This window comes from Sylvia atricapilla, chromosome 3, assembly GCF_009819655.1.
Source record: "Sylvia atricapilla isolate bSylAtr1 chromosome 3, bSylAtr1.pri, whole genome shotgun sequence".
In the NCBI taxonomy this organism is placed as follows: Eukaryota; Metazoa; Chordata; class Aves; order Passeriformes; family Sylviidae; genus Sylvia; species Sylvia atricapilla.
Window position 1 is genome coordinate 78522347 of NC_089142.1, and position 12618 is coordinate 78534964.

Sequence of the window (12618 nt, forward strand, 5' to 3'; positions counted from 1 at the left end):
TCACGCGGGCGAGGCGGTGCCTGCGGGAAACGAAACTGAGCGGGGTCTGCGTAGCGCGCCGGGCCGGCCTACGGCGGGTGGACAGCTGCTGGAGCGTCCGCGGGTCCCGGAGCATCGGCAGCGGCTCGGAGGTACCGGCGGGGCGGGGGACGGGGGCCGTGCGGGACGGGCTGCCCCGGCCTGGGCCGCCGAGCTCGGTGACGGCAGCCCGGGCTCGCCTTTGGTCCCTGTGGCTACGCCTGGCGTCATCGCTGATTGAAGGGATGTGTTAAGGGCCTTCCTTCTGAAGGAACGGATTCTTATCCCGGAGAAACGTTACTGATTATTTTCCTCCCACAGAATTCAGGGAATGATTCAATCTTTTTCTGTCAAGAAATCTGCTAAGAAATCTTTTCTGATCACTAAATTCTCCACTCTGCTTTCTAAAGCACTTGTTCCAAGCAATGACTTCCAAAACCTTTGCGAATCAATAATTAGAATTAGAAATTGGAATTAGTTTCCCATGAACTTTGTTACGGGCACCAGTTTTCTATCACTGTGGTGATCTATCTAGCAGCATTAGGGGCTGCCTTTGTTCTATGTCTAGAGCAACAGACACATCTTTTGAATGTTACTTTGCAGCATCTCCTGAAGCTTGTGTCAAAATGGATTGTGAGTATGTGACGAGGATCAACCGTTACTGTCAAATACACAAATTTACAATGGATTTTGACACCATCGGTAGGAAGGGCCCATCTCATGATCCTGAGTAAGTTTACTCTGCATGTCAGTATCTAGCAGGGCTCTTCCTGCAATGAACAAACTGTGTAAAGCTTGCAATCACAAATGTAAATTTGCTGAAAGCACGTATATAGTGGGAAAGCTGGGTGAAATCATGAGTTGAATGGTAGGTGCATGGGTAGGTACAGTTTAAGGTGAAAACTTATTTCAAGGGTGATGGCTCTTTTTCAGAAAGTACCAGCATTGCACCTGTTACTTACTAGTAACTCTACTGCATCTTGTGCATCTCCTCTCAGAAGGTGGATTGGGTTACAGCCAGAATTTCAGTTTATGATTTAAATGCTACATACCAAAGTGTTTACAAAGCATTGTTGATTTCCAGCCAGAAAGGTTTGATTTATTAACTGCTTGCATACTAACATATTTAATGTGTAGTATATTTTTTAACAGCTCTTACAAGAAAAGGATTTTTTGTTTGAGATGTTTTGCTTTCCCTTTTAGGGCAAATTAGAGGTGATGGAATGTGTTTTAATTTTTAACACTGATACAGTGTATATTTTCCTTGCCAAAGGTTGTAGGTACTCAAGATCTGTAATAGTTCCTTGTGTGAGTTTTTAAAATTTGTTTGCTAGTTTGCATGAAGACAAGCCTTGTGCTAATAATTAATATGTTTCTTTTGAAGTGTTGCATGTTTTCAGATAGCACTGCCTGTGCAGATTTATTCTTAAATCTGACTACCATCCCAGAATAAATTAATAAATATGATCTGGATCTCAAATGTTAATCAGTTACCTTTGTTTTTTCCCCATGTGTCTCATGTAATTCAAAAAAGTAATCCTTATTGCAGTAAAGACCACTGCTGTGATCACGCAGCAACATCTTCGTTCTTCAAAAGTGAAGAATGGCATGGGACTGACAGAATTTACATACATTTCAAATTACTTATCCCATTTTTTATTGTTTTTTTAGTGGTTTTTTTTGTTTGTTTTTTTTTTTCCTGTGTGTTCTGCTACATTCACAAGTGAAATTCAGCCCATTGTGTGACAGTGGTATCTAGGAAAATCGTGGGTAACTTGGGCTGTCCCAAGAATACAGCGTGAAGTGTCTGGCTGTAGTGATATGTGCTGTAAACCTCCTTCAGTCCCCTTGTGCTGTGCTTTCCCAGCGTTCTGGCTGCTTATTGGATGCATTGGCTGCTGCTGGTTGTAAGCTTGCTCCCTAACTCTTCTGAGCTGTGTCCCATCTCACAAATCACCTTGCAGTGGTCTGAGGCATGATGCAGATATACCTCCAGAGATCATGGTTCTGGTGCTGTGGCTTTCAGTACCGTCTGACAGGGTCAGTGCTGAACACAATGTAAGAAGGTTAAAAGAGTCCAGGGTGGCTCAGTCCTGAGCTTTCTTGATCTGGGGACATAAAGAGTGGACAATTAGGCTAGTCCTGCCTAAACCTATCAAGTCTGGGAATTGCTTATTAACTTGGGGTTCATGGTGAGTAAGTATGACTCTGCATTTATGACCAACTTATGTAATACTCCTGCAGATAATCCTCAACTTGGTCATGGAGACTCACTGCAGATTTCCTCAGGATGCTTAAATAGAATGGTGTCTTTTGAATGCAGTGTCATAGCTGAATGTGTGTAGTATTCAGTGCTTAGGTATGGGTTGACTGACAAACTCCTTCCCAAAGAACAACCTTTCTTACATGTTTTGTTTTTATTTTGTTGTTTCCTATGTGTAGTGTATGTGGCACACTGTGGATGTGCCTTTTCCTACTGTTTGCCCTGTTAAGATTTCTTGTTAAGCCTTGCTTAAACAGTGGAGAGCAAGTGCTATTCTGCATCTTCATTGTTTCCCACCAAAACATTTCATTAAAGAAAAATTGAGAATGAGGTTGGAATAATGAAAAAAGTGAGTTCCTAAAGTCACTCCAGTATTTGAGACTAATTTTCCTGCAGAGGAGCTCACAGTGCTGTGCCTTGAGTGTGTGAGTCCATCTCGTTGGCTGTGAGCATTTGCATGCTCTCTTGTGATCTGAAGCACAGAGGTGCCCTGAGGCTCTAACGGTCACTTTGACTTGGTGCGTGTGCTGCTGCCAAAGGCAGAATTCCAGTTGTTGTTTTCTCCAAAGGCAGAATCAGAAACATTAGAGGATTTGCAGCTGCAGGACAGGTTGGATCTGTAAGGGCTGATTGGTCTGAAACTGAACCATTCGTTAATAGGGCACAGCAGTTGGTTGACCCCAGGAGTCAGTGAAACCCCCAGCCAATGACTCACTTCTCCCAGTGGGACAGGGAGAGAACCAATCAGAAAGGTGAAAGGGAGAAAAACTTGTGGATCGAGAGAAACACAGTTTAATAGACAAAGCATAGCTGGATGTGTGACCAAAGCAAAGTAATGACATTGCTTACTCCTTCCCATCAGTAGGCAGATGTTTCCAAGAAAGTGGGGCTTCATCATGCCCAATGTTTACTTGAGAAGGTAAACCCTATAGCCCTGGGTATCCCCTCTTCCTTCTTCATCTTCCAGCTTTTATGGCTGAGTGTGATGCCCTGTGGCATGGAGTATCCCTCTGGCCACCTGCCTTGGTTGTGTCTCTTCCCAGCTTCTTACATATCTCTCCTCTGCTTGCTGGAAGGCCAGAGTGGGAAAAAGAAAAAAACTTTGGTGTTGTGCAAATACTGCTCAGCAGTAGGTAAAACATCAACCCTGTGGTAGTCCCAAAGCCACAGCATAGCACCATTCTGGCTGCTCTGAAAAAAGTTAACCTCATCCCAGCCAGACCCAGTACCATCAGTCCTGAGCTGCATCAGATTCCCATTCTGACTCATGGAGTTGCCATATGGGAAGCAGGACATGTTCAGTTGTGGAATGGAGAGACAGAGAGGGAAGGGATCAACAGCTGAGCACAGAAAGGCAGGACTGGGATTTGTGTGTGCTTGTTTGTTGGCAATTTTTTTTTTCTTTTGGTGGGGCTTCTTTTGTGACTGCCTTTAAATTCATGTCTCACAAGCACCAGATGTGTTTTTTGCTCTTACTAAGCAGTGTACATCACAGGGTATTGAAGGTGAGTGTAATGTCACATCTGGTTTCATGAAATCAAGGTTAGCTGATCTTCCCTCCGTTGGGTGTTGCACTGCTGAGATGTGTCCTGGTGTTAGGGTGTCACAACCTTCCTTGTAACAATACTGACCTCATTCCTTCTTATGCTTTAAAAATTAAATTATTTTGATTTTAAAAAGCAGTTAAGCAGTTAAAATACTGTTGGAACTCGTAAAGTACATGCATAGAGAGGAAAAATTTAAAAAATATTTGTAGTAAAGAATTACAATAGTCATAGGTTTGATATAGTAAAAACACATTAATGCTTCAGTATTTCCCAGTTATCCTGTATTGCTTTGTAGGTAATAAGCCTAAAGCTTAATATGATAAGGTTATTGAAGTATATATGTGGGGAAAATGTAGCAATGTTTTAGACAAGTTTTCTTCATTGCAGGTTCACGGTTGTGGTTAAAATAAACGGTAAGGAACATGGTAGAGGCACTGGTAAAAGTAAAAGAGAAGCAAAAGCAGTAGCAGCAAAAGAAACATGGGAAATGATTGAGAAACAGGTGAGTAAATAGGATTAAGTTTTGGGGGTTACTAAGCAGTGTACATCACATGTAATGTAGTAAATGTTGAATATGTAAAAGTAGACTTTCTATAAAATGTTATTTAATTTGAAACAGTTTCTAATTACTTAAGTTGTCTTTGTTCTGTCTTATTCAGCACTTTTCCTACTTTTATCACTGAATTGTTTTCCTTATTGTTTTCCTATAGGGTTGATAGCTAATATTGTGTTTCCTCCTCTGCTGTTACAGGATGATAAGGAAATGTATTTGCCTTTCTTAAGCTGCCTTGGTATATCCAGTGTGGACAGTGATTCTTTTATATCTTGAAAACTGTTCAATGATTCAATATCTTCAAAACATTTGCAGGGCATTACTCAGTGTGTCTGTTGCCACTCTCCTAATGAAATTGCTTACTTTCACTTTTTCTAATTCATCTTTTTTTCCTTTTCATTATATTCTTTACAGCATAGCTGGTTATATACTCTATCCTTCATTGATTAAGTCTAGGTTTGAATTTTGCACCTTAGTTTTCAGCCAAGTACTTAGCCGTTCTTTATTTGCAATTCTTTATTTTTCTTTTCAGCTCTTAATGCTTCTTAGCACCTTTTGAGGGAAATCTTTCCTTACCTTTTTCTGTATGGCTTTTATTGTGTCACTGTCACTACTTTAATACAATTGCTGCATGTTTGCTGATACGTTTCTGATGTTGACTAATCATGATACAGCTGAAAAGTTCTGCTTTCCCCTCTTGTACATGGACAGGAGCATTTGCAGTCCTTGCTAAATGGGAGCATCACCAGCATTATGCTGCCATCCCTTCTTCACAGCTCACTCCCTGTATTTTCCTAAAAGGGGTGGGATGAGGCATGGTGAGAGGTTGTTAAAGGCAAAAGTGTAGTACTCGGAAAGTGGGGTTTACATTTATTCAAAATGTAACAATTATGCTTGGGATGGCTGTCCTTTGCCTCCACAAAGGACTTAGTTAATGGAAACTTGGGATTTCTTAACAGTTGTTTGAAAAGTGGACAAACCTTGCAGCTATATTAGATCTTGTGCACTGTTTATCTTAATGTATTTTTTAAGTTTAAGTTTTTAAATTACCTGTTTTGTTTGTTTTATAGGAAAAGAGTCTGTCAAATATGGCAGCTGCAGAGTCAACGGCAGCTCAAACAACCTCGTCACCTGCACTAGACAAAGATTATGTCAGCCTGTTAAATATGTTTTCACAAAAGATGTGTTTAATAGTTGATTATCCTAACCAAACTTGTACTGGAGATGCCCATGCTCCCACGTAAGATATAATTTGTCTTCCTGCTTCCTTCTAATACTTTGTGTTTACTAATGCTGCCATTAGTTATTCTTGGGCATGTTAGCTGAATCTTCAGCAGGAGTCACACCATTTGCTTGAGAGCATTATCCAAAAGCTTTTTGAGCTCTGTTGGTCCTGGTGCTGTGACCACTTCCCTGGGCAGCCTGTTCCAGTGCCCAGCCACCCTCTGGGTGAAGAATCTTTTTCTGATATCTGACCTGAATTTATCCTGACTCAGCTTCATGCTATCTCTTTGAGTCCTGTCACTGGTCATCAGAGAGAAGAGATCATGCCTGTCCTCTTCCCCTCATGAGGAAATTTTAACTGCAGTGAGGTCTCTCCTCAGTTTTCTCCAGGCTGAACAGTCCAAGTGCCCTCAGCTGCTCCTCATACAACTTCCCCTCAAGGCCCTTCACCATCTTTGTTGCCCTCCTTTGGACATCCCCAATAGTTTAATGTTATTTTTATACTATGTCACGCAAATCTGCCCCCAGCACTGGAGGTGAGGCTGCCCCAGTGCAGAGCAGAGGGGACAATCCCCTCCCTTGCCCGGCTGGCCATGCTGTGCCTGATGTCCCCAGGACAGGGCTGGCCCTCCTGGCTGCCAGGGCACTGCTGGCACAGGTTCAACTTGCCAGTGACCAGAACCCACATGTGCCTTTCTGCAGTGCTATTCTCCAGCCTCCTGTTCTCATGTCTATACATACAACCTGGGTTGTCTCATCGTAGCTGCAGAATTCAGCACTTGCCCTTGTTAGATTTCACATGGTTGATGATAGCCCATCTCTTAATTTCGGTGTGTTGGTCTCTCTGCAGGGCTTCCCTGCCCTTGAGGGAGTCAACAGCTCCTCCCAGTTTAGTCTTGTCAGCATAATTACTTAGTATCTTTTTGGTCCTGTGAACAAGTTGTTAATGAAGAGGAAGAAGAGCACAGGGCAGAGAATGGAGCCCTGTGGAACCCCCCTAGTGACAGGTCCCCAGTCTGATGTCACCCATCCACTGTAACCCTTTGTGCCTGACCCATGAGCCAGTTGCTCACCAGTCATGTGAGTGTGGTTTTCCAGCTGTGTGCCAGATATTTGTCTAGAAGGACACTGAGAGATGGTACCAAAAGCTTTGGCAAAGTCTGAAAGAGTTACATCATCTTGCTTTCCTAGATCAGCTAGGTGGGGTACTCTGTCATAGAAGGAAATCAGGACTTTGCCTAAATGAAGCTCTGCTGGCTGTGACCAATGATTGTGCTGTCCTCTGGGTGTTTATCAATACCTCCCAGAATAATCATTTTCATGATTGTACCAGGCTCTGAAAGTGAGTTATCTTGAAGGCACAACAAATTAGTTATGTACCATTATTAATTAGATTAAGTGTATATTGGAAACACTGTCCTGAAGATGTATATTTCTTATTTCCATTCTATAATGTCAGTTGATTATAGTGTTTAAAAATCATTAAATTAAGGCTTGTGATATGGGATGTAAGTCTTGATTCCCTGTTGTGTTTTACAGGTATTTTATTAGCTGTACAATTAGTGGTCGTTTGTATGGAAAGGGCACTGGACCTTCCCGAGCTGCTGCAAAACAAGCTGCTGCAAAGGAAGCATATGAGAAGGTAAATAAGGAAAGCTCTCTGACAATATGTGCTATATTTAGCCTTAACACAGTTTAAATCTTTGAACCAATTTCCTCATTGTATTTAAAAGCATATTCCATGGATGCCTTTAAAGAGGGAAACAATCTATTTTTTAGTACGTTGGTTGGGCTACTGTTAATAGAATTTATGTTGTTTTTCTGTATTCCATTCTGGATTGAAAAAGAAAATCTAACAGTTGATACATCTCTGTTGCATAATAGGTCTGATATGTTGTCATTCAAAGATGCACACATTAAAAATTTCTAAATTCTGACTCATATACCAGTTGTCTTCTGTGTGAAGTGTTGTTGAGCTAGCAGGTTATGAACATACGTCTTTTCTGCCTTGTGTTGGATTAAAAATCTGTTGTGGAATGTGAAAAGCAAAAGCAGGAGTCAGAATCAGCAGGACTGGCCTTCTGTAGGGTTCCAAGGCAGAGTCCAAAAATTGCTGACACTATCCTCTGGAGAGTAGAGCTGTTGTCTTCATGTTGGCAACTTCTATTTTCGCACGTGCAAAAATTACTGGAATTCCAACAGTGATCCAAGCCCACTTCTGAAATGCACAGAACATATGAACTAACTTAAAAGGAGTGTAGTTTAAAGCAAAGGATGGCAGTATGGGAGAGGGAAGAAGTCTTTTTACTTTTAAGTACTTTTAAAATTATTTGGCTGTTATTGTGAATTTTCAATGCTTTCTAAATGTTTTTAAGTTGACCATCTAATTAATTAATGGCCTATAGGAGCCTTTCTTAATATTTTCTTATGTTGCAAAGCCAGGGATCTTTTTATTTTCATTGAAGTCTGAAATTTACTACTTCAAGCAGAACTTGTATACCAGTTTAAATTTGGGGTGGGTTGTTATAGTTTGGTTTTAATTTTTATTAATTCTCAGTGATGTCTGTGTAACAAGCAAAATGTAACTGGCAAATAGTAGTAAATGTACAGTAATCCTATTTATAAAATAGAGGTTTATTTGTTGGCTCTCATTGTAACATAAACCTTGTGTTTTTGTTTCCATTATACCATGATGGAAAACCAGGAAGCATAAAATGAAAAAAGTTTGTGTATTTTTTGTGATGCGATTGTCTATATCCATTGTGTAGGTGTTGGTGTTGCTTTTACTGTTACTTTTATGCTCTTATGACATGCCTTGGGGGGAGGAAGGGGAAGGACCTCTACTAAGTATTTGGGATAAGTTTTTTTGTTTCACCTCAGATTAGTTAGATGAGTTTTGCAGTGTTTTCATGCTGAAAATATTGAATGTCAATTTGTACTGACTCAGATTTTCAGGTCTACAGATTACACATATCAAAGCCTATGTATATCTCTTTTTCCACGCAGCAGTTGCACATGCAGCAAACAATGAAGATATTTTCTTTTCATAACTCTTATCCTGGTTTTGAATAGAATCCAGACTCCACTTTTGTAAATGTGTCTGTATAGAGCACTCACTGTGACAGGGCCTTGTGTTTTTCCTTTCTCTAGGCAGAAATTGGGCAGATACCTTTCTTCTGCAGGGCTTTGAATGTTTCGTGCAGTTAACAACTTGCTCTTAGCACCCTGTAATCATCCTTCTGCCCTCTTTGGGGGGCATCTTTTGCACTAGGGATTTGTTTATGTGATTTTATTAAACATTCTTGGCTTTTCTCTTTTTTTTCCAGATAGAAAATGAAAGCTCTAATGGCAGTTGGAGACCTAGCAATTCTAGCAATGTTTCTCAAGTGTCAACTGAGTCTGACTCAGAGTAAGTTGTGTTTGCTGCTAATGTGATAACAACATATTTACTAATCTTAGAGGGTAATGTGCTCTAATTCTAAATATAAGATATAATTTTATTATTTTATTGCAGTATAAAGCCATGTAATTTTAACTTCTGTTCCTTAAACTTTGTAGCAAAGTTTGTTCTATTTGTGCAATTCTATGTGAGTCTGTCTGGGATAGCTTATAAAAAGCTTAGAGCTTTCTGATTTATTCATTTTTTGCCATAGGTAGTTCTTTCAGAAGCATTTTTACTGTGATGTAAATTCATTCACTACCTGATTCAATGCTCAGTTCAATGCTACTTCATTCAACAGCATTATTCCATGCCATTTTAACGCTAATTTTCTTATTGTGATACTCTTGTAAACAGTATAATTCAATTTCAGTACTTTCCTATGTTCCATATTGTGCTTTCTTCTCTTCCTTTTTTCTTTTTTTCCCTTTCACATTCTCTGTGAATCTTCATTTCCACCAAGGGGAAAAATTTGCCTACCAAAAGAAACTGAACATACTTTAAGTTTGATGTGTGATTTGAGAACCAGAACTTTGACCATACTGCCACTACCACTTTTACATTCTTTTATCTTCTAGATATCATAGACTCATTTAATAATAGAAATAAAGGCGAATATTACCAAATGTTGTTATTTTGGTAGCTTTCAAGCAGGATATTTTGTAGTTTAAGTTAGTCATGATTGTTAATGCCTTTTCAGGTTTTGCTTTAAAAACTGTGAGTTTTTTGGTGGTACTTCTTTTCTTGTGACAGTAATTTTATTTATTACTGTTACTTTCACCTAAAAACAGTCCATTATTTTTCAATGGAAACAGGATTTGCTTTGAGGACTCATCTGCAAAGTTGGTACAAAAAATGGAAGACATGGCAATATGTGAAAAGCCTTCACCTCTTCAGGTATAGTATGAAAATGGTCTTCTTCATAATTACATTTTAGACCCTGAATAGGGCATGCTTTTTGTCAGAGTGTAACATCAGTTTGTTCTTTTATCCACCAATTACTGGAAAATACATGCATTTTTCCTAAGAATATTCAGTACTGTTAACCATTAGTAATTTCCTTCTGTATTGTGGATCACATTTATGTAGTGTTTAACAAATGACAGTACTCCCAAGAGAAGGGTCAAACTAAGCTCGTTTTTAACAATGATAATGTTATGCATGTATTTGCAATGATAATATTATGCATAGCATATGTGAAAAACACTGAGCTGAGATTCATTCTTATGACATTGCTTACATGAGGTATGATCATATTTATAGGTAATTACTAAATTCATTATCAGACATGTTTTAAACCAGCTACAGTGAAAATATTCAGGATACCTCAGTTAGGCTTTTTGTTTCTGTTTTCCATGTAGAAAAACGCACGAAGTTCTGTGTCGAAGCCCGTAAGGTATGTGTTTATTTTGAGATTGCTATCTCCTGTAAACTGTATTGCAACTTTATTTTTTCTATCTCTAGTAATGAAATACTGCTATTGGGAGGTACATTTCTTTTCTCATCATATTTTAGAAAAATGGCTCATTATAAATTTTGCTTTTATCCTTGTTAAAGAAAATTGGCAGCTACTTTTGGTAATGTAAGAAACAAGGAAGAGGAAAAAAAAGTGTCAGATTCAAAGGAAAGTTTGCCACATGTGGACAGAAATACTGGAGAAGATAATGCGAATCCACACACTGTCGATGAAACGTAAGAAGGATTTAAAAAAAAAATATTATTTTTAAGGCAACAACAGTATGTATGAATCTAGATTTGTTTTATTTATGGTAGAAGGAAGAAAAAACTGCAAGAACTTTCAAAGAAAACAGAAATCAGTTTTTTTTTTTTTTTTCTGGAAATTTCCAATCTAGCCTAGAAATTGGCAAGCAATGGTATTTAATGCTCACAACCAAACGTCATTCATGTGAAGATGTGAGGGTAATTACCTGAAACTGGCCTGAAAGGGTCAGTTTCCCATATTGTTTCAATCTCCAGGGCTGTGATTTAGACCTGTAGGTTGGTCAAATGATCACTGTAGAATGATACTGCAGTAGATATATTAGATCTGTCAAGATTATTTTTATACCCCTAATTGAAAATTAAGTATAATTAAGTGTGATTTTCCCTTTTTTTTTTCTTTAAAGATTTCTCAATCTTTTTGAAAAAATAGAGCCTATTGGTGCAGGTGGTTTTGGGAATGTTTTCAAGGCAACATCGAAGAGTGATAAGAAAACCTATGCAATCAAACGAGTTGAATTAACAGAGTATGTACTGTATATTTACTTCTGCTCTTTAGGAGAACCTTAATCAAGATTTTAATACTTTGTTTCCTCTCTTCAACAATACTAGGAGCATTTAAGTAATTTTCATTATTAATTGTCTGTCGTTCCTAGTAAACTGTTTCTTTATTTCCAAGTGAAGCTGAAAGTGGTCTTGAACCTTTGTTGTTTTTTGCATGTAACAGGTTAATTTCTGCTGGAGCTGTAAGAATGTAAAAACGTGTCAAGTTCTCTTTTCCCTGAACACACTAGTGCTCTTGTCGCTAATACAGCAAAATGTGTTTGAAGAAAACCTGATGATTATTAAAACATTGAAAGCAGCCTGGTTACTTTTGTCAGGCTACATGGGAAATTTCCATGTCAGTAAAGCAAAATAACTATAATTACAGAAAAAAGAAAAAAATCCAAGTAATAAATTTTGTGGTTTGTAATTGGAAAATGCTTTATATATTACCCATGTAGTCATTAACCTCATGCTATTTTACTTGTCTTTCATAAATCTCAACAGAGAGTGATGATCTTAGTTTTTTAAAAGTAATCTTCTGTAACCATTACCTAGTGGGGTAGCTTATCAGCAGTTGAAAAAATTTAAATTTTTTTAGGTTATCTGTAGAAAATGTTTTAAATGGTTGGAGATACTTGTCCCTTAAGTTGTGTAATATGTACATTTCCCTTTGGATTCTTGTGTTCTTTGAAAATACATGTTATTTTCACTGGCATTGCTATCCTGAGAACTATACTGAAAGCCTTGTTCAAGTAATTCTTCAAGTAATGACTGCTGCTTTGCTGGCAGGTTTGCAGCTATCTGCTTTTTCAGCTTTTATTGAGTGGGGGTTTAATTCCTAACGTGGTTAAAACAGTTTTTGCACGTTGAATAACTGAGCAGATGAAAGAAAACCCACCAAATTTGTAACTTCAGTTTTGAACTTACATGAAGGAGAATATTACACTTTGTTCTTAAATTAATATCAAACGATTTGTATCCTGCCACTTGATAGCATATCTTTTATTGTAATAGGGAAATGCCTTTTTTTTTTTTCTTTTTAATTCTTTCCCCCTCTTGATAGGAAAGTGGAGCGTGAAGCAGAAGGACTTTCAGAACTTACACATGAGAACATAGTGAGGTATCATTGCAGCTGGAAAGGGTATGACCATATAAAGTACCCAGACTTAAGGTAACTACAAAGTAATAGTTTGCATTCACAAACATCTTTGCCATAGTGAACCTTATGCTCTTGATAACTGGTTACCAATTATTATACAAATATAAATGCACATGTGCAATCTTAATGCTAGGAGAAAAGGCACAGTAC

At 38.5% G+C, this 12618-nt stretch overlaps 1 protein-coding gene across 1 annotated transcript in view; it reads left to right on the forward strand.

The window, feature by feature from the left end:
• EIF2AK2 (eukaryotic translation initiation factor 2 alpha kinase 2) overlaps positions 1 to 12618 on the forward strand; it is a 19689-nt gene continuing 7071 nt past the window's right edge. The window contains exons 1-11 of the mRNA XM_066315919.1: positions 1 to 131; positions 622 to 748; positions 4216 to 4330; positions 5452 to 5621; positions 7145 to 7247; positions 8932 to 9014; positions 9860 to 9941; positions 10406 to 10440; positions 10602 to 10736; positions 11171 to 11290; positions 12373 to 12480. Coding sequence (XP_066172016.1) covers positions 645 to 748; positions 4216 to 4330; positions 5452 to 5621; positions 7145 to 7247; positions 8932 to 9014; positions 9860 to 9941; positions 10406 to 10440; positions 10602 to 10736; positions 11171 to 11290; positions 12373 to 12480 — 1055 coding nt within the window. The 5' untranslated portion in view covers positions 1 to 131; positions 622 to 644. The remainder of the gene's footprint in view (positions 132 to 621; positions 749 to 4215; positions 4331 to 5451; positions 5622 to 7144; positions 7248 to 8931; positions 9015 to 9859; positions 9942 to 10405; positions 10441 to 10601; positions 10737 to 11170; positions 11291 to 12372; positions 12481 to 12618) is intronic.